The 27751-nt window shown below is 43.4% G+C and overlaps 1 protein-coding gene across 1 annotated transcript; it reads right to left on the reverse strand.

The window, feature by feature from the left end:
- klhl5 (kelch-like family member 5) lies at positions 1 to 27006 on the reverse strand. The gene is made up of 13 exons (XM_076728546.1): positions 26276 to 27006; positions 21921 to 22109; positions 16494 to 16630; positions 15122 to 15318; positions 13500 to 13712; positions 9134 to 9320; positions 8035 to 8259; positions 7274 to 7349; positions 6729 to 6815; positions 5335 to 5409; positions 4813 to 4950; positions 4415 to 4586; positions 1 to 2528 (listed from the first exon to the last, which is right to left on the reverse strand). The coding sequence occupies exons 1-13, from the start codon at positions 26881 to 26883 to the stop codon at positions 2472 to 2474; spliced, it is 2361 nt and encodes a 786-aa protein (XP_076584661.1). The 5' UTR covers positions 26884 to 27006; the 3' UTR covers positions 1 to 2471.
- Positions 27007 to 27751: the final 745 nt, after the last annotated feature.

Raw genomic sequence — 27751 nt, forward strand, 5'->3', positions numbered from 1 at the left:
TAAATCACACCTTGACTTTAATGTATAAAAGTCCAATAACAGCATATTACAGCAGGATATTTATTGTACATACATAATTCATATAGGAAAAGAGGAGGTGTAGTACTCTGGTACAAAAAGAGGAGATGAGCAGCTTCACCTTTTCCCACCAAGCATCATTTTATTACTTCTTCATCTCAATGCATGGTACAAAAAGAAACACACGATAACATGATATATTTAGTGTACACTATATAATATACAGCATAATGCAATAAGACTACATACAGATTTATTATGTACATAATATACACTGAATATATAGACTGACTTGGAATGTGTCTTTATTATTAACCTCTGACTGAAATCAAACTCTCTGACTACATCTACACAGTGGAGGTGACACACTTCTTCTGCTCTGATCTAAAGAGAATTACTCTCTAAATAAACAGTGGGCAGGTTTGAAGGGGAAGAAAATAGAATAATGCAGCTGTGCATTAGCCTTGAATAAACATCAGCTCAGCTGTAGGGAATCGCTAGCTGGCCCGTGTCTGCTTTTTAGATGTCATGCCGGCAAGTATGGGAGGCTTTTCAATCTTCGCTGGCTCCTGGGGCACTTGGCTTTCAGCTGTGTGGTTAAATGTGTGTGTTTGTGTGTGTGTGTGTGTATATGCGATATGTCCATGTGTGTTTATGAAGTGCATCCTGTGGGCTATATTAGCTCTAGATCTGTCAGTTCAGACAGGATGCCTGCTTTGCCTCTCACTGTCAGGAGTTTGCTCTCCGTACACTAGGCGTGCGCACACACACACATCCACGCAAGCACACATGCACGCACACACGCACCAGAGGAGCAGATTGAGCTACACAAGAGAAATAGACAATTAAAGACAAAGCAAAAGTGACTGTGGCATTTAAGTATTGAACCTGCACTCAGCAGTCATCTCTGTATTCTTCAAGTTTCTTGACATGTGAGTTTACCGAAAACAAGCCCCCGAATATGAACACATGAGGTCGTTTCATTTCCCACTAATGTCTGATACTTTGTCTGCAGCAGCATCAAATCTAATAACGCTTTGAACTCGACATCAAACAAAACGTCGCACCAGCTGAACCAATGTTATTAAATTCATGGTCTCATTATATGGTCTGTTGTTCATTTTGTCTGGGTATCCAATTCTGCACTAAAGCGTAGTGGTGCATGTACTTGTGTGTGCGTGTGATTGTGTGTGTGTGTGTTTGTGAGTGTGGTGATGAAATGGGAAAATGAAGATGAAGCGAAAGCAGCAGGGAATCGACGATGTGGAGAGGGGAAGCGGGAAGATTCTCATTTGAGATAAAAATACACTCCTTGCAATCTCTGAGCACCCCAACACATGTACACACACACACGCACACACACACACACGCAGAAAGAACTACTACAGGGGAAGAAAGAGGGGTAGGACAGAAAAGCTGAACTGACTCTGTATAAAACCAAGCTTGAAAAAAGAGCTGACCCTTTGCTCCGTGGGAAATTGAAAATAAAATTTCCCTACAGGGATCAACAAAGGGCCACACTTACTCTTATTATTACTCAGGCTGTAAACCCAATAATACTTCATGGACCTCAATTATGTGAACACTGGCAGGATTATAAAGTTGAAAAGAAAAAGCAAAAAAAGTTGGATAATTTGCCAGAGTAGCTTGTAAAAAAGCTACAATAACGTGCATATCACAGTGTACTCTATGCTTCAGATGCGAGCTGATGCAACATGGAAGACATACACACAGAAACATTAGATGAAGCCTGATGATATGTTTTTGACTGAGAAGAATAAAGAGCGTCACAGTTTCTTACAGCATGGCTGTTCATAAGGTTGTGCTGATTATGTCAAAAGTCTTTCTTCCATCCGTCAGCGGGCAAGAAAGGGAGAGAAAGAGGAGGAGAGCACTTGCAAACTGCAGCATAAAATAATAGGGAATATATTAAAATAGCATCAATACACACTATCAGATATTGTTAGGAAAACCGAGAGCTTAAAGCGATGAGGCATCTCAACTGTCTTGACAAGCTCTGCCTCTCTCACCTTTCTCAGCAGGAATAAAAGCTGAAGGCCGACATGTAGGTTTACTTGTGTGTGTGTTTGTGTGTGTGTGTGTGTGTGTCCCAACTTGTCTACAGGAAAAAAATAATAGGCAAGAAAAAAAAAGGTGTGAGACAGCTGTTCTGTCATGCTCAGATAAACTGCAGATTCCTCATCAGTGGCAGTGATGGTGGTTCACTTCTATGGCAGACTGACACATGACATAACTGTAACCTAATCCTAAACGTTAAAATGAATGGCGGGCGGTCGCTAAGGAGAGTAAATTCTGACTTTGCCGAAGTGTAAAACCTGATGTGTGTTCGTAATCAGTCTCCAACTCGGTGATCACATGCTGGCGGGCAGACAGGTTTCTTGGTGACACAGAGGGTCACGCCATGCACAGTCCTTCACTGAACGCTGGTGTTTTCACAGTCTGACGGCCACCACACATGCTCCTGCTCTGCCCACACACAGAGGTGCTACCTGTGAAAAGCAAAAAAACAGAAGCAAAACCACAGTCGTGTGAAATCACGTCATTTTCATGTTTTCAGCTGAGTTAAAAGATCCCGTGCTCCTGTTTGGAGTTGGGAAAATTCTATTATATTCTTGAGTGCTGTGGGGGGCTTTTGTCGGATCGTCAATACTGTACGCTCAACGACCTTGAAAACGACATTTCAAGCCAACATGGATGACAAGTCCTTAAAGCGTCTAATCAATATTTTGCAACAATGTGTAATGTTTAATAGGTCACTGGTGGTGATAGACAAACAGTTATCAGCCGACTCTGCAGCTCCCCTCAGCTTTTATACCTGTTTTATTTATTTCGTTTTCCGGCTGCAACTTTACTGCGTTGGTTCACTCTCACTGCTCTCATAGCATTGTTTCTGGCCACCGCAGGCTGCTGATTTAAGTGAAAGGGCTCCAAGGAGTCATTCTAAACTACCTGCTCGGCTTCAAACTGCAGATACACATAGTTAACAACTACCTGGTGAACATAGTGGAGCACTTAGCAGCAAAAGAGCCAGATATTTCTCTCACGAGTTGGTGGAGACCAAAAATAGAGCTAAAAGAGGTTGAATATTGGACTTTGAATCATAAGGTGGACACAAACACGACTCTAAATATTCCTCTGTGTCTGCCTGATGAATAAGTAAATGAGACACTGTTTGCCGAAAATTTCGTCACATCAGTTTCGAAGGTGATAACATGTCAGTGCTGTGTTGACAGCTTGCTTCCTTTGCAGCCGATTGCCCCCCCCCCCCCCCCCAAAAAAAACAAAACAAAAAACGAGTTATTGCAGCTTTAAAGTGCTCAGATAAAATGGAAATTTGAATATCAACATTTCAACTGGACAACTCTATCTGCTGACAAAGATCATGTGACGTGATGGAAAGTTCCTTTGCCATCTGTTGTTTGTAAGGTCAAGAATGAACTTCAGACAGCCAACTGAAGGGAAGCGATTATTATGGGAATGTAGGATATGCACAACATTGATATTCGGTGTCCTGACTCTGACCTTGTCACTCTCCACCAAGGAAACACAGACTTTAGCACAGCAGGGAGAGGGGAGTGACAATAATCCTTCGGCTCTGAGGGAAGCTTTGAGCCTTTTGTGGTTGTCTAGTCCTGTTAGTTTTAGTAGACACAGATAGTCAAAGCTGTCTGTCAGTCACCTAATTTCAAACATGAACACACCACCCACGTTATCTGTCGTGGAAATAAAAAAAATTGACAGATTTGTGCTAACACAGGCAGAGGAAGTGTTGTTACTAGGACAGGACAGACAAGCCATCTACTGGTGTGTTCATTTCAGTTTCTGACAACGAACAGAGGACACAGTTAATGGTCCCCTCACATCTCAGTTAGTCCTCATCCCCCCGCGTCACTTTGAGTGGTCCCTGAATCTGCCCACCCACACCCCCTCTTATTCTCAGCATGGTGCTTGTCTCCAAAAAAGCAGATTTCCAGCGACTTTGGTTGGAAATCCTCGGAGGCTATGCGGAGGTATAAACTGAAGTGCGATATGCTTCTATTGAATGAAACCGTTCAACTTTGAAACAGTCCCCTCTTTCCTCCACTGCTGCCGCGGCAAGGACAATATTAGCATGAGGAAAAGACACATTTACATAACAATGAAAACATGGCAAGATACATGGGAGAGGAGCTGGGAGAAGGTCAAACTGTGATTGTGTGTGTGTATAAATCAACTTTATTGGCATAGATCATGATTTACTACTTCTTCTTACTGAACTACAGTCATATGAGCAAGTGCATGCATATAAATCTCTGTAAGTGTGTACTATAAGAGAATAGACCTTATTAGATTGTACAGACTCTTTCTAGGTGTGTGTGTGAGTTTGGGTGTGTACCTGTGTCCACTCATTTGTCTGAGGGTCATAAGCCTCGACAGTATTGAGATACACCTGTCCATCATAACCCCCCACAGCATAGAGACGGTCACCAAGAAGACAAACACCAACGGCATCTCTGCTGATGCTCATGGGGGCAACTGCTGTCCACACATCTGTCTGAGGGTCATACCTGTACACAGAGACCACACACGATATAAACATGTTCACACAACACACAAAGTGAGACAAGAAATTAAAGTCAGTTCATTTTACTCCAGATCACAGTCAATCACATGTGTGTGCAGGGAATGGAGCAAGGAGGCAATTAGCCTCACTTAGCATAAAGACTGGAAGCAGGGAGAAAGACACACACAAACACACACAGACGAACACACTCTCAGTATGCACAGACTCACCTCTCCACGCAGTCACTTAGCCGAGATGCAAGGGATGAAGCCGGAGCATCGTGACCTCCGATGGCGTATAGAAAGCCGTGCCATGTGGCCACGCCCACTCCTCCACGCCTTTTTGCCATAGGAGCACAACCACTCCACCTGCAGATGGAAGTTGAAAATATCAGGAAGGGAAAGAGAAAAAAAGCTGATTTTCCCACTGTCTCAAACACTGAGGAACCGAGGAACTCAAAATCTTTCACAATGTATTCAGTTTTGTTTTTTATTTAAAAAAAAAAAGGAGATTAGGACCAATAAGAACCTCATCTCAGCGCTTCCAGTGATGACTGTAATGAACACACTTGATAAACAGAAGCTGTTTGAACGTGGTTTATTCTAACACCCTCAGAGGGTTAGGTGTCTCCTTTGATCTGTGAGTAAATAACCTTAAAAGCACAGAGGCGCTTGGCTACAAAGAGCAGCAGACATGAAATAAAACAGGAGTTGGCAATTAATTCTGGTCGAATGAGGTCCCTTGTCTCTGACCTGTTGGTGTGGGGGTCGAAACACTCCACTGAGCGCAGGCAGGATGAGCCGTCACGACCTCCTACTGCATACAACCTGAGGAAGACAGAAGGTGGTGTTATCCCTCTGGGCACACACTCACAAAACATTGCCCACATTTCTGGGCAATGTTCTGCCACTTTGGAAGTCCCTTTTCAATTTAGTGACACTGAAACAGATGGTATAAGGGTGCATTTATGTGTGCGTGTGTGTGTGTGTGTCTGTGTGTGTGTGTGGGGGGGGTGTATGCAGGATTTGGGGACAAACTGAGGTGAGCAAAATCAATCATCCAACATTCTTGAGGCATCACAGTCCTGAGCAGTCACTCAGTGTGTGTGCATGTGTGTGGTGTGTGTGTGTGTGTGCGTGTACAAACATCCACGAGTCTAGAGTTGGGGGGGTGAGGAAAGAAGTGCATCAGAACCAGTCAAGCAAGTAATGAGCTCCATCAGGAGAAGAGCCCAGTGAATACACAACACATACATGCACACTCACACGTGCACCCAGCCCTGCACATGCACGCATGCACGCACGCACGCACGCACGCACGCACGCACACACACACACACACACACACACACACACACACGCACACACACGCACACACACACACCAACACCCACACACCAACACCCACACCCACACACACACACACACACACACTGTTGGGAATGCTTAGCCGAATCAGTTGTTTCTGTATTAATTAGCATCTATAAAGCCTTTCTCTGAAGCGTCTCTCTGAGCCACTGAATAATAAAAACGACGGTGAAATATTGCAACTCTAATAAATTCTACTGTCGGCTGCTGGAGAATTCTGGGGCAAGTGAGGAGATTCAAGTCCTGAACTTATCAAATTTCCACTATTAATATGTATAAATGTGTCTGTGTGTGTGTGTGTGTGTGTGTGTGTGTGTGTGTGTGTGTGTGTGTGTGCATGTGCGTGTGGGTTTGCTGTGTGACTGTGAGTATTGTCATCATTTCCATTACTGTTTGATATTGCAGTTTGTGCAGGAAAGGAGGCATTTTCGCACAGCAGTTAGAGTAACATGACCTTGTCTCTGTTACTCTCATCTTCCAAACACACAGATACATGACGAATTCTGATTTTTTCCTCCTCTGGATAAAAAGCTTAGGTGCTTCCTGCAAGACTGAACCAGTTTGGTTTCATGCCAGTGAAAAATGTTTTCCACTGGTCTCTGCTCTCCTAACTGTTAACACTGGATTTATCTTACAAATGAACTATTTTTATGGCATATGGAGCCTATGTATCATCACGAGCAGCCAAAAAGCATGTTCAGTGCTACAGTGCGTGTGCTAATATTGAATGTTTAACTTGGATAATGTCCATATGTGAAGCAATGTGTGAGGTCACTTACTTGCCGTTGAGTACAGCTACTCCCACTGTGCTTCTGGGTGTAGCCATACTTGCAACAAAGCTCCACTGGCGAGCCTGAGGGTCCCACCTAGTAAAAATGATGTAAACAACTTCTCAGTCATGCACATGGTGAAACGTGACTAATCTGACCCTCTAAAAACGTTCCAACAAGAGATGCAGTGCAGTTAAGAGATTGTTTTCACATCACTGCATCTTTCAGAAGCGACACATCTTCCCACAAACATAAACATCCACAGAACCTGCTGTCAACAGCTTGAAAAAATATTCCTATACCGCTACTCCTATTAACTGTCACCTCATTGTGTTGGGATGGAGACAGAGATTTCAGACTCAAATATCTCAAAACCTTGTCAAATACAACCAAAACTGTTCGCATGGCTGGGTACCAAAGAGGTTAGTGAGAGAAAAAAAAAAAAAAGAAGAAGAAGAAGAAAAATATATATATATATTTTGTACGGTAGCTGAACTGATCCTTTATGCAAAGTAAATAACAGAATAAAACAGCTGTGTGGAGTATCCTCTTACCTCTCCACTGTGCTGAGGTAGCTCCAGCCATCATGTCCGCCAACTGCGTACATGGGCCCCTCTAGGACGGCTACCCCTGCGATACACAATTGCACATGTATGGTTAAATCGTGGCAACTCGCCAAAACACCATCAGCTCGGACAAGCTCATAAAACCACACACGTTTAGGACAAGAGTGTGTGTGTGTGTGTGTGTGCGCAAATACAGCAAGGGCATTAGGCGTGCAGAGTTAGCAGCATGTTGACACCTCCATACGCAAGGGATTTATCTGCCAGAACATCTGTGGTGCCAGATGTGTGTTTCAATCCCCATCTCCCTTCACGCACACATGCACACACTTATAAAAACAATGAAGCACCAGCACAGCACGCCTTCTCAAATGTTGTCATTCTAATAGTGGGCTTACACAGTGAGTGGGGAGACTGCCCTCCAAACAAGATAACACGGGTTCATTTCAGCCTTTTGAAGTGCTCTTGAGCATGACACTCAATAACTTACTGGAAAGGCGCTGTTCTGGAGCTGAAACTGATCTTTGACCTCACTGTGTTTGGAGCGAAAAGACAATTTTAACCAAAAGATAAAAAAATTAATGAAACAATAAATAAATAAATAAAATATTGTAGCATGTTTCTTTAAAATATGTGTACTTCTGTAATGTTATATTTATAATCCAAACAACAAAAATATTATCCATTGTCCTTCCGACTAATCAACCTTTGCAAACCCTTTTCAGCGTGTAACAGTGAAACAAGGGGCTCACCTAAGCCATGCCTGTGCGTGGACATCGGGGGCATTACGCTCCAGGTCTTGCTGTGCGGGTTGTAACACTCCACAGTGTTGAGGGTCTTGAGTCCATCTCGGCCGCCCACCACATAGAGACGGCCGTCGAGGACAGCAACGCCGAACTGCAGTCTCCGTCCACTCATGGTGGCCACCTGCCTCCATGTGTCCCGACGCAGACAGTACTGCTCGATGCTGGTAGCACCTGCAAAAAACAACAGGATAACAAATCAAGTAAAACCGTGGCCCCTTGTGTTCCAATTTTGCTCTTCTTCACATTTGAACTGTCCAGCTACATCGAATGTAGCGCCTGCGGCTACATCCTGTTCCAGTGCATTCATCTGCACCTTCCCAGGAACACCTTTCCCTTTTTGGTGTCGTTTTTGCTTCCCATTATCAACACAGTGTGTAGAATACTGGCCAACCTGACCAAGGATACCCACTCTTGAGATGTCAGGTCAAGGTAGGACTGTCCCACTTTCATTTATCCCCTAAAATTAGACTGTATCTTTGTGTGTAGAGACACAGAGCCTGCAAGCACACATGGATCAATGAGCTCTGTTTATGATTATCTCCACTAAAGATTGGACTTTTCTCATGATTACAAAGGTCTAATAACTATGAGACAGTTATTCCATCATGTCATAATTAAGATAAAATGTCTGTGAACTTTACATTCTTTAATTATACATCCTACTGGCTACATTAGGGCTAATTGTGTATTTTCTTATATACAAAAAAAGAAAAAAAAATCCCCACATTTTAGCCATTTATGCGTAAAAAAATCAATTGATTACCAAAATAGTGATTACTTTTTCATTGACCAACTAAATAATTGACTGATTTAAGATATACTGACCACATCATCACAATGTCCCTGATTTGAGTTTGACTTTAACATCTTGTCAGCTCTCTACTGTACACTATTGAATAAAGGCAAAAATGACCTGAAAAAAATAAAACTATACAACTCTATATACTATACACTATAACTATACTATACCTACAATAATATGAATTATATACACTATGCAGCAAATTTCTGGTTGTGTGTGGTTATGTGCAAGTGACTATTCTACCTTTTGTGGCGTCCATGCCCCCGACGGCGAACATGGCCCCAACGGTGGCCTTGCGGGGCCGGGTCCGGGGACTCTGAAGCAGGGGCCGGCGCTGAGGCAAGAGGTGATACTTCATCCCCTCCATCAGCAGCCGCTGGCACTCCATACTGTCCCGGAGCAGAGGGTTGGACTCTAGGTCTGCCAAGAACTACACACATAAAAAAGAAGAAGAAAAACACACACACATGAACACACAGGGACATGTGACAAATGCTTTCAACAAGCAGTTGAAGCAGGGTGTGTGTGTGTGTGTGTGTGTGTGTGTGTGTGCGTACTGCGGGTGTAGGTTACGATGTTATCACTGATTGTGGAGGTCTGAGGGTCGAAAGAAAGCTGTTCTCTCATTGATTGAGAGATTAGATCAGTTCAGACCTGCAGCCATTACTGCTTACACACACACATACACAAGAGCACACACACACTGATCATCTGACACACGAGAGGACTAATCTGTCCTCAATATCTCATCAGCTTTCAAGTCCATACCCTCTAACCTCATCTATGATCACACACACATACACACTCTCTCTCTCTCTCTCTCTCTCTCTCACACACACACACACACACACACACATATACAGACAGCCAGGGGCTGCAGCATGAAGCACTTAAATCCACCAGTCTGTTCCTTAAAATACATCCACAGGAAATCACTGCCTGTGAGAGAGGCAGGGTGATGAGAAACAAGTTTCCCCTGAGGGCAAGAAGGCATGAATTACATGATTTACATTTAGATAGGTGTGTGTTTGCGTGTGTTTGTGTACGCATGTGTGTTAATGGATGGAAAGCAGTCGCGGTTCCAGAGGAGACTGATTTTTTTCTATAAAAGTCATTTGAAGTTTCCAGACTGTGTGTATCCCTGCACCTATGTGTGTGTTGGCTGAAGTGAAGTCAGTGGGGACACATTCAGGAACGGCTGCTACCATTCAATCACAGAGTGACAAGTGCAATAGGAGATATTTGATAAAGGGGAAAGAAAATGCTAAATTATTTCTACACCCTCTTTTTCCTCCGTGCTCTCCGCCATAATTCCCACGAACCACCATGAAGATTTGGCCTAAATAATTCAATTTGGTCACTGAATATAAAATCAATTTTCCCAGGCAGACGTGGAGAGCGTAAAGCAAGCATGGTAAATGGATAAGCAGCTTACACGCCAGGGTGAACCCACGCTTCCACTGCATACAATCACAGAGGGACAAATTAGGGTGAACTCTATTTCAGCATTCGTTTGTGTGCGTGATAAAGAAGGACAGAGATAGAAAACCGTGTTTGTCCTCTCCTGTGCTATTTATCCATCACGCTGTGAGGGACTGAATGTGGAGGATGAGATAAGACTGCATCCTGCAGGCGTCCCACCTTCTCCTCTCTGTCCTCTCTTTACCGCACAGTGGGCAGTGAGAAAGTAGAGCTCTCTCCTCTCTGTTTCAGCTCACACTTAAAACACACAGCATGGACACTTCAGACAAACACATACACACACATTTCCCAGCAATGTATATTTTTCATGCTTTACCCCCCCCCCCCCCCGCATTCCCCTTGCAAGATATGCTCTTACCAGCATCTACCTGTCTCCATCTTGACTTTTTAAGAACAGCCTGCCTTTCCACCATCTCCACACGGTCCCCACAATGTAAATACATGGGCACACATACATGCACACACACATACATACACAAGACCTAAAATTATTAGACAGTTAAGAGTAAGTCATTTACATGGATGGCAAAATCAGTTTGTTGGTTGCTAATATTCATTGTCCCCAGAAGATGAAGCATACTCTCTATTAGTCCCTCGCTGGTCACCACTGGATGGACTGACCTGAAATGTTGTACAGCTATTTATTGTACACAGAGACTTAAACCTATGACCTTTGTTGATTCCTTGACCTATCTGCGCCATTATCCTGACAAAATTTTACCTCAATGCTTAGTGCTAATTTGCAAACGTTGGCATGCTAACATTCTAAACAAAAATGCTGAACATTGTTAGCATTAGCCTTGCTAAATAGCAGCATGCTAGCATTGTTATTGTGATTATGTTGGCACGGCTGTAGACTCTAGTTCTGTTGAGCAAAAATGCCAAAAATTCAACGGGAAAAGGGAAATTTCACTCATGTCCTTGTCCTCTATGTTAGGAAACTGAATATATTTGGGTTTTGACCGGTTTTCAGAAAATTAAGCAAATAAAATAAAAGAGAGACAGAAAAAAAAGCTGTGATGGGTATTTTTATTTTATTTTTTAAACAATTCTCTGCCATTTTTAAGACTGATTACTCAAGAAAACAATCAGCAGATTAATTACTGATTGTTGATGAAGACACCCACACACCCTGTAAATCTGTCCGATTAACAGCCCACAGATGCTCCACTGAGAAGATTACAGACCGAGTGAGTGTGTCTCTGTTAGTGCGTGTGACAGTAGGGAGAGGGGATTAAAGGTATTAATTTGATGCATTGACATCTTCTTGATGAGTAATCGCATAGCGGCCTAGATAGAGAGCTGACTAATTGGTTGATGAATATTGATCGGTTGACTGTGTGAGGTTTATACGTTGTTTTATTGGCATTTCACAGCTCATGAGGTTGCTGAACGTTAATTCATTCGGCAGTTTGGCATGGTGGTGGTGGTGGTATACACTGTTAAAGGTTGAATCGACCCTTACTTCCACGTCTGCCTTGCTGTTGCTCCCTCTGCTCTAGTGCTATTCTACTGCTTTACCTCTCTGCCATCCATCTTCCCCCCGATTACATGTTAGAGCTGCTTGTGATTTCAGCTGACCAGGCTAAAGCCATATATCTGAGATATTCATACTGTATACCACACAAGTGCAAAACCTGGGAGATGTATAGACTCTGGCAGACAAAGGGGAGGGGGGAGGGGCACAGGGGGAGTTTTATCTCTACAGTTTCTTTATATATAGTGTGGGAAATGACTGATGAGGGAGATGGAGAGAACAGATAATTTAGCTGCAGTTAAGAGAGATATCACATTTCATCAAGGTTTGAAATGTGTGTGTGTGTGTGTGTGTGTGTGAGTGTGTGTGTGTGTGTGTTTGTGTGTGAGTGTACCCGATGCCCTAGGCTGTAACTGAGGTTCTGCCTTGCATATAAACTTTTCAGCATCACATTACCAGTCAAGATACTGCTATACAAGCTAGGAAAGGAGAGAGGTGGAGAAAGAGTGTGGAGATACAAGCACACGCACACACAAACTCAAATACACAGATACAACCAAAGCATACACCTGTAATGGTTGTGTGGTTGTGATCTACAGTATGTTAAGTGCAATGGCAATAGTCCCTCTAATTGCCTAAAGAGGATACTGAGTGGAAATTAACCAGCAGATAATCAGGAGGAAGACTGATATAAACTCTTGCCGCACACTTTCGCTGTGAGAGCAACAAAGCTCCTACAATATTTATGTCGTAAAGTTTCAGCTTCAAAGTGTGTTGATTGATGGCACACATCAAGAAAAGCAGACAACAACCTCACAAACACAGAAGTTAACTAATGTGCGCTTGTTAACGCTTGTAATTAATCTTTCGCGTCTCAGCAATATACAGATTCATTATTGCCCATTTAACTGATTTAAGAGCATGAGAGAGAGAAGGAGACGACAGGGAAGAGACAAAGGAGAAAGGAGGGACAGAGACAAAGAGGGAGGCAGCTGAGAATGTAGTGACACTGACAGACATGAAACTGTTTTATGAGCTGTTACTATTTTACTGTTATTATCAATGATAAGGATGCATCAAGCTGACACACCAAATGAGTATCAGTGTAGATACTTAGTGGATAAAATACGTATGTATGTATGTATTTGTTCATGTTTTACAAAGTGTTAAACCAGAGCCAAGCCATACAACAATGATAACAATGATATCACATCCATACAGGGTTCGTGCCAATATGCAAAGTTCAGGTATCAGAATTGGCACTGCGAAAAATGGTATGGGACCATCATTAATTTGGAGTCGTCTTTCTAGCCACCAGACGGATGTTAGTCCAATATTCACCCTTCTTCTAACTCTATTCTTGGTCTCCACCTTCTCCTGAGGGAAATATCTGGCTCTTTAGCTGCTAAATGCTCCACTATGTTCACCAATGAGTCGCTAACTGTGTCTGTGGTCATTTGGTGCTGAGTATGTAGCGTGCACTTTCTAGAGCATTTTCTCAGAAAACAGCTGCCTGCTGGGGGCTAGACAGTTAAACACACACAAAGCTGCATCAAGCTGAGGGGAGCTGCAGATTCAGGTGATAATTCTATGTAGGTTCATTGTTTGGAGTGACCCCTTTCACATTGTTGAGCCCATCGCAGCTCTCACCTGTGGCTGCAGCAGCGGCAGTCGGATGTGCGCCAGCAGCGAGGGTAGGTGACGTTCTCGCGAGGCGGCGTCATGACCGACCCACGTTAACAAGGAGGTTACCACGGTTTCCTCGTCCGGCACGTTGACGTCATCAGACGTGAGGAGCCTCTCCATCTCCTCCACTGGGAGCAACAGGAACTCCTGGCCTCCCACCACATCCAAGAAGTGTTCCTGGTGGACAGAGAGATGAAATGGCTTTAAGAATAGAGGAGGAAAGAGTCAGATCAGTGTCACAAGAGTAAGGACGAATGAATAATGAATTGCAGATGAAAAAAGGAGTGAAAACAGGAAAAAAAAACTGTAGGAAGATATGAGTGGCGAGAGGAAAGGGATCGAGGGCTGGCAGGAGAGGGAAAAAAAAGGAAGGAAATGAAGGCTTGAGAAAGGTCAGTGGAAGATGGATGAAAAACTGGAGAACAAAAGGGTGGATGAGAAAAGGGTAGATTGATTTAGAGGTATAAGAGGTTGCCTGACAAATGGAGAGCAGGGCTGCAACTAACAATCATTTTCATTGTCGATTAAACTGCACATCATTTTTTTTGGTCTACAAAATGTCACAAAATAGTAACAAATGTCCATCACAGCCTCCATTAAAGCGTAAGGTTACTTCTTCAAATTGCTCTTTCAGTTAACTATCATAAAAGACAATCCTTGTAATTAAGAAGGTGGAACCTGAGGATTCCTTTAACAACTAATTGATTATCAAAATAGGCTGCAGGGCAATTTTCTGACAATCAGATAATTAACTTATCGTTTCAGCTCTAGCAGCAAATGAATGCAGACGGAGTAGAAACGAAAACTGGATACACAAACACAGAGTCCGTTCTGTAAATGATCTATTCATTTTGAGGGAAATATTGAAATTGGAGAAGGGGAAGAGCACGTAACATGTGAATGTGATCTGATTTCCACATGAATAGAATATCTCAAATGAAAAAAAGGAAACAATCTAGACGTCTCTCTGGCCAGTCTATTGTATTGTATAGCTCCTGCACATGTGTGAAGTGTGTGTGTGTGTGTGAGAGAACTACAGACACAGGCAGACAGTCACACCCAGATAAAGCCACCTCCACGACATAATTACCCCAGATTAAAGTTTAACAATAATCCACTTACAGAGAAACAGACAGAGAGAGGAAGAGAGGAATATTGACGCTGTCAGACTCACAGGAGGAGGCAGGGTGGAAAAAAAAAAGGCACGTAAAGACAAGAGAGAACAAGAAAAGAAAAAGAATGATCAAGTCGATGGAAGAGCTATTTCACAGTCACCATAGCAACCATGTGCTGAAAACTGCCATTGTGGCGATAATGGTGTGTGGTGTGTTGAGAACTAGAAACCAGTTTGTTACCAAGAATAACACGAAGGCTGGGAGAATGACCAAAGTCTGACAGATGAAAAGAGAGGTAGTAAACAGTCGAGAAAGGGAGGCTATTTATTCTTCTTCTGTGAATTGTTAAAACCTAAACATCACCCGTGGTCTTTCTGAAGCTACATGATCATTTTCAGATCCATATTTTCTCAAGCAGTTGTTTCATTCATTTTCTCGTGGCGGCTCTACGATCGCTGGAGGTGTACCCACCATGGTGTAGGCGTGAGCAGCCCTCTGCAGGTCATGGCAGCCCTGAGCGTCGGCGTAGGAGCGGATACCCAGACAGTTGGAGGGGTGGAGCTGCTTCATGAGGAACGAACAGCAAGCCTGAACCACCGACGACAACTGCAGCAGGCAGGAGGCCGACAGCAGAGACTCGATGGTGTCCTCCCTCAACTCGAGACGGCCTGGAAGACAGAGAGAGGAGATGGAGAAGAAAGAAGAAGAGAGAAGACAGTCAGATGGCAAGAAAGACAAGATATCACAAAAAGACTGCACATATTACAGTGTTTATCATTTAAATGGTTCTGAGTTCGAGAGGAGCAAATAATCATGAAAGTCCTTCATTTTTTATTCAAGTGAGACTGAAATGAACCATTTCGTTATCATGGAGGACATGATGGCTGCTGAAGACGAGTACTTGGAGATCCTTTTTCACCTCAAATCCCAAACCAAAACCCACTAAAAATTAATTATACCTATCCAGCCTTTCACACTGTTCTACAATTACAAAAGTTAACACATGCATAACAATAGCTGGAGGGGTTCTGAAGGAGTCTGTCGCCAACAGAATTATCGTGGCAATCCAAAAAATACTTAAAACTGTGTGACCCATGTGATGCAGTGGTGTAAACAGAGCCAATCCATCACTTAGCTGAGGCTGAGATGTGCATGGCTACTGCATGCGGTCCTCATATTGGAATCTGAATTGTTCATTTACTGTTAAAAATAACTTGTTACTGTTAGGTAGATGGGAACAACGTGTTAATCCGTCTGTGGCACTCAGCCCCAGGCCCATTTGTTCCTGCAATACTTGTATATATGAGATTAATTTCTTTTTTGTTTTGGTCTTTAACAGCGTGTCGATACAGGATGCATTTCAGCTGTGTATTTCAGTTGTCTGTCTCATGCACGTCTGTTGGCAAAAATGTGTTCCTTTAATCAATACAGCTGTCTACACAAACCAGGTAAGGGCTTGCTTTTTTACTCACCTCCAGCGTATTTTTACTCTTCAGGTCTATTTTCTTCTGTTTTATGTGTGTAACTACAGTGACTCTGTGTTGAGCTCTGAGTGCTGCCAAACCGTGGGTGACCTACTGTGCCTGAATGCATCTTGTTTAGACAAAGACAGAGCGCAGAAGCTGCCGCTCTGCTAATGTGCTGCTCATGCTACCCCTCCCGTGTAAACACAGTATAAGAAACATCTACGTTCTTTTAAAATCCGACATCTTGAAATATAATGAATAGTTAATGGTTGAACGTGACTGATTTACTACTTGTATAAAAATTTAACCAGGTCTGGTAACTACCAGTTCGTCACAGTACGTGATTTTCTCTACAGAAATTTGAGGAGCCCGTGTACCTGTGTATGCATATTGCACCAGGACCCACAATGCATCAGGGTCTACTCCCTCCATCTTCACCTCGTCCTGCTTAGCTTCTCTAACATCACTGGTGAACATGGCCGCAAAGTAGTCTGACACGGATGAGAGGACCAGTCTGAAAAGGGAGAGTGTCAGACATCACTTAGAGAGGATGGACAGCTGTAATGGAGGAAGAGAATGTTCTGACCTTGCTGACAGGACAAGTCTGGACGAGCAAGGAAAAGATGCTGCCTGGAAATGAAGGGACAGTATTATCATCCTGAAAGTACATCACAGAGTCACATTAAAAGCATGAGCATGCTCCAAAGGAGGAGCTTGTCAGATGATTGATTAGCGTCTCAAACCCCATGCCCCGACGCCTCACAACAGCTGCGTCCAACAAATCGTTCTAAAACCTGCAATCCAACATTCACACCCACGTCACGCAGTGATTGGCCAGCTGTGTGGAGGTGAGAAAGTAAGCAGGGTTTGAACCTCACTGTCAGGTTTTAAAAAACAGTTTCTGTCACTTTCCATGTGAACCAACAAGCGCGTCACTATGAAGTCCTTTGAGGACTGTGAGGCATATTGAACGTCTTAGTTTCCTCTATGACAGCCTGCTTTCCATTCTGCCTTCGAGTATGACCGTTTACTAGAAAACATTTCCTTGTAGGACAACATGTCGTAGTTACTATACTAGTTTCCATAAATCCACTCACTGCTTGATTTAGACTTAAACCCCTTTCAGACCCCTTTATGTTAATCTGATGGTAATTAAACAAGTGGGTCTCATGTCTGAACATGCACCAGGATTACTTTTACACTTTCAACACAGCACAAGTCTGAATTAAACGCCGTCTAATGCCTTTTATCTCTCCAAATGGTTACAGGGGGACAACCAAGTGGGCTGAAAAACAGTAAATAAATGGACCATAATTATTATTGTGCTAGAGCGCAAAAATCCTCAATGTATGCACTCCAGACATAATAAAAATCACTCATTAGTGCATGTAATATTAAATATTAAATTGCCTGATTTCCCCTAAAGAAATAAATCTCCTCCAAATGGGACCCATCTTGGAGGCTATACTCCTCATTCTGAATAGACGTTGTTGGAACAAAACTGTGCAAACAAAAGCCTGGCATGGGCCTGAGGCTTCTCCAGATGTCTGTGCATAGTGAGCATACTGAAGATAAAGAGCTTGACGTCCTCAGACGTTTCAATGCCTTATAGTCAAACTGCAGTGGAGCAAGTTTCTCCTCAATAGAACCATGTTTTTAATATTGAACATGAATTTTCATGACTTGTGACACAAGGGAGATTTACCTGAACTTATTTGTTTAGAGTTATTCACTCTTTGAAATCAGAGCAGCATTAGAAGATCTCTCAGTTATGTGAATCTAAACTGATATTTGGAAAAGATGCTGGAAGAAGTGGCACAATGTACACAGAGATGCCATAAGGGCCAGAAGCTCTTCTCGCATTCACACACTTTAACAAGTCGGTAACACATCTCCTGGCTTAACATAGTGATATTCTCTGAACACTCATAGATTTTACAAAGCAAACAAATGAGCAAAAATAACCATGGTCATGCTACTCGAAGGTCAGCGCTGTACTATAATTCAACATACAGCCTGTTTCCTTATTTCATGTTCTAACTCTCAACAGAGGTTTTTGTTTTTGCGTCAACCCTGTAAAATAAGCATATTTCTATTCACTACATTTCTCAATTCTTTAGTTACACATGGCTTCATCTTTTTACACAGACGTGTCTACACAAAACAACAGAAAAGAAGTCAAAGCCCTGGCCAGATCAAGTCCTGGCATGCTTTGTAAAAGACATGCCAATCCGTGCAGTCGGAGAGGAGATTATTCAATTTGCACGTATCAATCACAGCAACTGAGCTCACGGACGAGAGGGAAAGAAACAGAAAGAGAAAGAGAGAGGAGCATGCTTAGTGAAAGGTCAATGTAAAATTTAGAGGCAAATGAGTCGCAGAAAAAGATAAATGGCATAATGGAGAGCAAGCCAGATGAAGGACAGAGAGGAATTATCTTGAGGACACTGATAAAAAAAAGTAAATTAATTCCCCACCGCAACAATCCATGACCCTGCCGTGTCACTGTGATTAAATAGCACCAGGAAATACTCGTTATTTAATATTTCACGAACAGTAGCTTCGCTCTTTGCTCTTGGAGACGATTTTGTAAATGACTTTGTGAGTGTTGAATGGGTGCAAAATGACAGTGACATATACATACATACATACATACATACATATAGCAGTCCTGTGATCACTGCAGGGTTCAGTATTTTTAATATCTTGATCTGTGTGGCTGATGATAAGTAAACAGATCGCGATGAAGCTCATGTCAGAGCTCTGTTTGACAGATAAATTAACAGATCTCCACAGGTTCAAAATGATTTTGTGCATGCACAATTTTCGGCTGATTTTCTGCTTGCACTGTTTTTGTCCTTGCGTGTGTTTTTGACTTCACGGCTGACATGACTGTGTGTGTGTGTGTGTGTGTGTGTGTGTGTGTGTGTGTGTGTGTACTTAATGTGTATATGTTTATAATTTCATTACTGTGTGTGACACTGGGACCTTGACAGATAGCCTGAAGCAGAGAAGAGTGGTGCGAGCGTGTGTTTTACAGAAAAAGATGTCAAAATACACTATACTCAGCAGGAAGTTGTCCTGCCAGTACTCTAGTCGGGTATCTCTTTCTTATCTCTCTCTCTCTGACACACACATACACACACACACACACACACCATTTTTACTTCTTAATTTTTCATGTGGGTCTCTGTCTGACTTGCAGTGAGCGACACAGGCTATATACAGCGATGGGTTATTTACACACAAATGCATCTTGCTGAAGACAGAGACATGGCAGGCGGTGTGTCACATTGCAATGGAAAGAGCACAGAGTAGACAAAATGCCAGAGTGAGGAGAGCAGGAAACAGCCGAGTTGGACTCAGGAAAGAAGGCAAGAGCTGGAAACTGAACACTGTGTGTCTGTTTGTGTTTGAACGTGGATGGACTGTTTGGTGCAGAGATACAGCAATGGAAAAACAGAGAAGGGAAAACAACAGGAGGGCTGGTACGAGAGACTTATTCAACTACCGGTATTATGAATTTTCTCTACACATACTCACAAATTAGGGTATAGAAGACATACCTTCGGTTGGTCACCAGTTTAGCCTGAAATACCTCAACTATTGGATGAATTTGCATAAAATTTAATACAGACATTCATGTTCCCTGGAGGATGTTTCCTGATCCCCTGACTTTTCACACCACCAGCAAGACAAAGTTTTGTCATATCCAGTGAAATATCTCTACATCTACACCACGGACAGGCATAAAAGAAGACATTCATGATTGACGATGCATCCTACTGACTAACTTTTCCTGAAGAACCACCATGAGGTTTTGAGCAAAGTGTCTCCACAACCATTGCACCGACTACGATGGAATTTAGCCTAAATTTAAAATTTGTCCAGCACTTTGTGACCAAGTTCCTGCAAAACTAATGAAATTAAAATCTACCTCAGCTGTGCTTTGTTAGGATTTAGCTCAAAGCTAAGTGTAGCGTCACAGAGAGCATGGCTGTATAACACTCACACACACAGTCTTACTGTCTGTACTAAAAACAGACAAGAACCATATTACGCACATGATGTGCCCCAGAAGCATATCTACTGACCTACAACAGTAGCACACTAAATGTTTCTGAACTAAAGGTATACTAACTAAAATAGTTAGGTAGCACTCTTACAGAAGTGTCTATGTGGGGGTACAAAAATAGACTTGCAAGGTAATGTATTTCTGTAGGGTATAGCCCCAGAGAAAAAAGCATAATTGTGCTCTACTTTTTTAAAGCACGTATACAGAAGAGCTTAGGTTTTGCTCAAAATGCACTGCTTGCAACATACTCCACAAGAAATATGCAGCTATATACAGTATAAGTGGCCTATTCAGCATGTACAGTGTATCTGTCTGTGCGTACAGGTAAGACACAGAGAGAGGGAGAGAAAGGAGGTGCATGTTTTGTTCTGGGAGAAGCGCTTTTATCCTACACATACAATAAATCAATTGCAAACACAACAACCACTTTCAAATAAAGACGTCTTACTCCCACCCCCTTGCTGGCACACACACTCTCACACACACACAACTTCTGATGCCGACACACTCTTTCACATATACCATTAGGATTCTCGTAGAGCAGGGTCTTTTGTTTGTCACCATCTGTGCCTGGAGGACTAAATGAAATGAGGCAGAAGAGGAAGGCAGTGAGAGAAAAGGAGTCTTTCTGCTGGTGGAGGACCACTCTTCAGTCTCATCCTTGTGCAGATGGACCCTGCTGCTGCACCAGTGGCCACATGCCCAGAGAGCAACAGGGACAGAGCAGTGTAGTAGGGACTGTGAGGTGGGTGACAGGCGTGTGTGTGCGTGCGTGCGTGCGTGTGTGTGTGTGTGTGTGTGTGATGCATGATTCAGAGGCTCAGTTGACTATGTGTAGCACAAAGAGACTACAAAAATAAAAGGGACTTTTATGTGTGTGATTGTGTGTGTGTGAAAGATTCTTTCCAAACAGTGTCCTGTGTCCATCTGAGCATGTGTCTGTGTGTACACACATACTCAGCTGTGATCGATGTGTCATCATTGCATGCAAGAGTTAATGGTAATGTGTGTGCTTGTGTGTGCATAGTAAAAGCTTTACGTACTTTATGTACATGTTGGATTTAGGGCTGCGACTAATGATTGTGGAATGATCGATTAGCCAGTATCTTGTATATAGACATGAGTCTATAGAGTGATAATAAGTGTGTGCGTTTGTGCATTAACATTGATAATGTGTATGATTTACAGAGTGACCAGCAGGTTGTGGGTAAGAAGGGGCCAAGATAAACCTCTGTCTCAAAAGAAACATTTTCACAATATGAAAGCTGAAATTCCTTATTATACTTCTGCCTTCATTTTCCACAATAATGTAAAAAGCAAGTTTTGATGATTGCAGTCATCATCAAATCTTTCATTCTGTCACTATAACAGTAGTATTACACAGCTGTTTACAATGGCAAAGAACATTTATCATTCATAGTGCTAAAATTAGTAGCTGAATAATTGAGAAAGTCAATTAACTACAATTTTGATTAATTGATGAATGCGTTAAGTCATTCAGAAAACACTGACAGGTTGCAGCTTTTCAAATGCATGTTTGATGCTTTACTCTATTTTGCATCATGTAAATTGAATATCTGTGTGTTGTGGACTGTGAGTCTGACAATTGAATGAATGAATGACTGAATCTAACACATAACAAAGAGCTTAATCGATGATGAGAATAACCATTAGTTACAGCCATAACATCTTCTCTGCAACGTATATTCTCGTGTCTCTTTGCTCCTACCTGTGAGCAGGTATCCGCCTGTCTCCAGCCACCAGTATGACATCACACAGCTGTCGGGTCCTCAGGTAGCCCTCCATCTTGCGGAAAGTGACGTCGGCGTGGGACAGAGCGGTGAACATACACTCCTCTGGACATGCGCATGGCTCCATCGACACACATGAGGACAGTGTGGCGCTGCTGTTTGACGTCCTGTGCCAACACAGGGACATGCAGACAAAGACAGGTATTAACACACACACACGGACAAACAGACACAAAGAGAAGGAGACAGAGGCTCTGAGTGCGTGTGTTGATGCTGATTCCCTTTTGCTCAAGACAAAGAGACAGATGTGTGAAAGGAACTTCACCAGCTGCTCTGTGTCTTCCATGTGCCATCTTTTTCTTTGTACCATTCCTTCACATGTATTCGCTCCTTCACTTTTCAACAGGGTTACTGTATGTCGCCAGAAGCAGACAAAAGCTCTTTAATGGTCCAATTACTAGGAGTAAATGGCCAGATAAATTTAGCCCACTTAAAAGAGAAGCTGCCAATTAAATAGCTGTGGGAGCTGAGCCCATAGGATATGCAGTAATTTACTCTGCTCCCTAATGGCAACCAGTTTCCTTGTATCTATACCAACAATGGGAAATGAAGCAGGATTTCGGGCCAGGATGGCTTCAACATTCACTACCCACTGGTGGATGTGTAAAAGCCCAGGGCTGTTATGTCTTATTCTTCTAGTCTGAGCTGATGAGTTAGTGTGTTCATTTGTGTTCATCAAAGATAAGCACTGAAGTATGGCTACCCTGTGAATCATCAGCCATCATGGCTCCCAAACCAGCATTTAATTTATGAGAGCAAGAGCTCAGCTTCCATTTTTAATTTAACAGCAGAAGAGGCAGGACTGGCCCTACAGCACAAAGAGATAAGAAATGAACTGATACTCCAAGGATGAATCACTTTGACTCTACAGTGTCAAGAAATCGTGCTCTTTTAGAGATGTGGAAGCACGTGTTTGTGTGTGGGTTTGCTGCTGTCCTAAATTGCAATTTTCCACACGCATATTCTCTCAGGAATAAACAGAGAGAAAGCAAGACAGAAATTCTGGGAAGGCACTGGAAAATGTGGCTCTGTGTACATAACGTGATCTTAAATGTGAAGACTAAATGATCTTAAACAGGATTATAAATCTGATATCATTCCTGTGTGTATCTGTAGTGTCTCCTCTTTCTGGTCCAGATCCTATTAGCACTTAGACTTACACTCACCAACTCCATGGAGCATTTGAGTATCTTTTTGATCATTGGTTTTATTTTCTGTCCCTTGGCTTGACTGTTTTGGTTCACTCTCATCTGCGTTATTTTTGCTGTTTTATGCATAAAACTTTCTGATAAATCTACTGTATGCTCCTGCCCAGCACCAAACGGTAGACAGACAAGGTTAGCGAGTAGCTAATGAACACAGGGGAGCATTCAGAAGCTAAACGACCTGATATTTCTTTCAACAGTTGACGAAGGCCAAAAACAGAGCTAAAAGAAAGTCAATATAAGACTAACACTCATGAGAGAGACATGCAGAAATACGACTCCCAATGAATGCTAATGTTGTTCCATGTCTGCTGTTTGCTAATGTATTCACTATATCAACTTCAAAGGTAATAAAATGTCAGTGTTGTTTACATCCTCCTTGCACTGCCCACAAATAACAAAAAAACAAACAAACAGCAATTGTAGGTTTAAAGGTTTATCTCAGATACTATTAAAAAAGTTTTATGAATGGTGTGAGTGGCGTTCACAGGATGTGCATTCATACACACATTCAGGGTTTTGTGTGTGCAGCTGCTGATGTGTCATCTTCCATCTGCCTCTGTCCTCTACACCTCTATATCCGTCTCCTGTCCTCACTTATATATCTCCAACTAGTCCATAACTCACTTCATTCCACCTCATCCCATCATCCCAACATCAATCTTTGCCTCTGTTTTCTCTCTTCCCTATCCCACTCTAACCCTCCAAGGAGGCTTTTTGGCTAGCTTTCCTGCCCGCTTGTGTGAGCGTGCACGCATGTGTGCGTACGAGTGTGTATGTAGACGAATGGTGTGGCTAAATACTGCCAGAGGAGATGGCTTTGAAGTGGGGGAATGCTGCCTTCCAGTCCTCTTAATTGAGCCCGGCAGGCACTCAACATGGACTGAGAGAGAAACAGAGAGGGAGGTAGAGAGAGAGAGGAGAAAGAGAATGTGTCTGGGGCAAATCAACACCATGCAGCCAGATTTTTTAAACCCCTGCACCAGGCAAGGACACTCACACAACTGCCATTTAGTGTCTCTCTCTCCCTGCCTCGCTCTCTTCCTCTCTCTTACACACACATTTGCACACAGGCACACTCCCTTGCGATTAACTATCTAGCCTGATTAGCCTGTGGGCTAACAGCTAATGCAAATGAAACTTAGTTCTGTTACTTGATATACGACGTGATCATAGAGCCATGATGCCTGCATGGTCACATGTTACACCCTCCGTGACACACATACAAACGCTTTTGTTTCCCCAACACATTAGCAGGGGAAAGAAGAGAGGGCAAATGAATGGACAAGGGTGGGCAGAGATGAACACGGGACAGAGGGGGGGGGAGAGCATAAGGGAGGCACACCAGGATTAAAGGGGGGAAGCTGGGTGGGGTGAGAAAGTAAAAAGGGAGAGGAGGAGATCAGTGGAGTCGAGGCGAGCCTTCAGCCACTCTGGGATTCTGTACGCGTCCCTTCCCATGATCCCATTTGGGATTCTGCCACTCGTGTTCTTGGAGTATCATACTGTACCCAGGAGCTCTCGGAGGGAGGGGATGAATAGCATATAGGAAGACACAAATCACAAAACATACATGCATGAGGCTGCACATGTATGCTGCAGAAACTAATATCTGTGCTGGTATGAAAACTATAGCATGTGCAAGGCCATGGACATGCACAATATGTACTCAAAATCTGCTCAGATTCACATCATAAAATCCTCTTTGTCAATGTTAATGAGGCTGGTGTGTGTGTGTGTGTGTGTGTGTGTGTGTGTGTGCATTGCTATTAAAGATAAGTAATTTCCTGTCTAAGTGCTGCCAGACTCCCATCATCACTGTAGATATGACATCAAGCCCTGCATAATAATAGAGAGGCTATTTTTAAAACCATATTTCTCTGCTTCTTTCTGTCTCTCACATAAAATCATACAGATTTGTGGAGAAAACAAATGGGGTGGGTGTAGAATGAATAAAATCAATTTTAAAAATTAAACCTGCATTTACTCCCACTGAGAGCTGTTTTTTAAGTGTGAGTGTGCATGTGTGTGTCTGTTGAATCATTTATTTTTTCTGATGTGTGTCTTGGGAACACAGAGTGTAATGGGAGGCTTTCAGATGCATCATTATGCCAGCATAGTAAACTCACACATAAACACACACAAACACACAGACACACACACACACACACACACACACACACACACACACACACACACTCTCTCTCTCTCTGCATTTCTCCCTTTACTTCATCACATTTACTGCTGCATCATAATAAAAACATAAATCTGGGGGTCTGTGCAGATGCGCTCAAAGAGGTGTTATGATGCCCTAATTGCTTGTTTCGCTGTCTCCATGGCAACTATTAATTAAATTCCTTGTCACACCAATGCAACACACTCCATCATGCATGTGCACACAAACATGTAGGGGCTGAGGGTTGTGAGTAATAGCTGGAGCATCAGTCACTGAAAACAAAACAACGTAAATGTCAAGTGCAGGATGTGGCTACATGCGGAGCTCAGCCCTGGAGTCATAATTTGACTTTGAAAATCTCATAATCACAAGAGTGTGAATTTTTGTGTCTGTGTGTCTTCTAAATGAGCCCGCTTGGTGAAGCCTCATTAGGTGGTTGAGGGGAGAAATCAGTGGGCCACATGCTGTCCCAAAGGTACTCAGCCATCATTTTCCGTCTCCCTCTTTCTGTCTATCTGTATGTAATGAGCGGACCTCCACTACTGCTTATACTGTTTCAGCAGCATCTTGCTTAGCGGACACCCCATCTACTTTTTCTATAGACTCAGTGGGAGCACGTTCAGTTTCCACCTGCCCTGTGTGTACCAGAAATGATGAACATGATACCGTTGAGGTGACACAATGTGAGTTGGCTGGAAGACGGTGGTGAAATGTGATAAAGCAGAATGATTCATCGCTTGCTTAACTGTAACTGTAAAAGCTGATTCAACGCGTGGAGAAGGTCTCCTTCTGCTCTAACTTTTTAGGAGTGTGTGTATTTTGTGAATTACCCTGTTAAGTTTAGTTTCTGTCCCAAAGCAGACATAAAACTCGAGCCTCCTCCTCCTCCTACCTGCAAGAGCTGGAGTCTGTTTCCGGGTGGTTATTCTCCTCGGTGCCCGACGCTCCCGGTGCCGCCGCCACCTCCTCCTCCACCCCGACATGAGCGTAGGGCTCGGGTACCAGCTGGGGCACCGGAGCCTCGCCGGGGGGTTCCATGCTCGTCACTGGCCGAGAGCGACGGTGAAGCGGCGGGGAGACCCACGACAGCGCCGCGGCGGAGCTCCTGCACTCTGGCTGGCTGAAGGAGCGAGGGCAGGAGCTCCCCGTCGCTCCAACTGCCGCTCCCCCCGGACCGCCCCGACTCCCCGCCGGATCAGCAAACTTTCTGTTGCTGCCGCTGCCGTTACACAGGTTAGACCCAGCGCTACCGCTGGCCACCAGACCGCCGTGACTCCCCGAGCTGGGGTTTACGCTGGCTGAAGTCGGGTTGCTACAGCCGCTAACTGAAGGTCCGTCCCCGGAGCTGCCACCCGCTCTTCTCCCGGCGAAGTAGTCTCCCAGCGGCGGGGAGTGAGGCGGAGGGACCGTGGGGTGACCGAACCACCTCCATCGGATCCTGAGGATCTGCTTCACATCGAACTCCTTCCGCGAGGAAGAGCCCGAGCCGCTACTCGACATTCCAGGGCTCGGCACGAGGAAATGGCGGGGGAGAGCCCGTGCCGCTCTGCCGTTAAAGCTCTACGCTGTACTGCACGCGCGTCTCTCCTGACAACCGCACGCCCGTTAACCGCGACTGGAGCTATTGAGCGGAATATAGCGAAGTATATGAAGAGAGAGAGGGAGCGAGAGAGAGGGAGGGAGAGAGAGAGAGGTCTGCACAGAGTTTTAACATCAGTGCCAAAGCCTTTTCATGCACAAACCAAACCACAAGCATTTGCCACAAGGACAAATTAATGTCACATGTCTGCCAAGTAATGCAATGCAGGCCACAGGCATGTTGTAGCAGAGAGGAATGATCATTATTGTTATAATCATCATCATCATCATCATTCAACCGGCCAGGCAATCAGTCAATAGGCATAATACCAGTCAATCTGTTTGGCCCCAGTGTACAGCCTGGAGGGCAATAGGTTTCTCTTTTTGTGTGAAGGATTGTTTGCAGCTCAAACAATAAATCTATAAACTGTCAAAACACAAGATGTTTATCACATAAAACAGAGGTGCCAATTCTCACAGTTGAAAATTCTTGCAGCCACGTGAAGATTCACCTCAAAAAGTACATTCTCATGAGGTAAACCCTTACATTTCTGGGTTATGGCTTGGTTTTTGAGGATGCATTTTCCATGGAATAAATATACCAGGGGTAGAAAAAGTTTTTCCCTTGGAGAGCCAAAAGCAAACATCTCTTGTATTGTTCAAGCTATGGTAGGTAATGTGTTTTAAGTAGCATTTTTGTTATATTTGTTGACCTTTATTATCACCCTGACAGCAATCAATAAATCAAATGCTCGGACCATCGGCCGGAATGGAAAGAATGGAAAGTGCA

Source organism: Chaetodon auriga, chromosome 4 (assembly GCF_051107435.1).
Source record: "Chaetodon auriga isolate fChaAug3 chromosome 4, fChaAug3.hap1, whole genome shotgun sequence".
NCBI classification, from domain to species: domain Eukaryota; kingdom Metazoa; phylum Chordata; class Actinopteri; order Chaetodontiformes; family Chaetodontidae; genus Chaetodon; species Chaetodon auriga.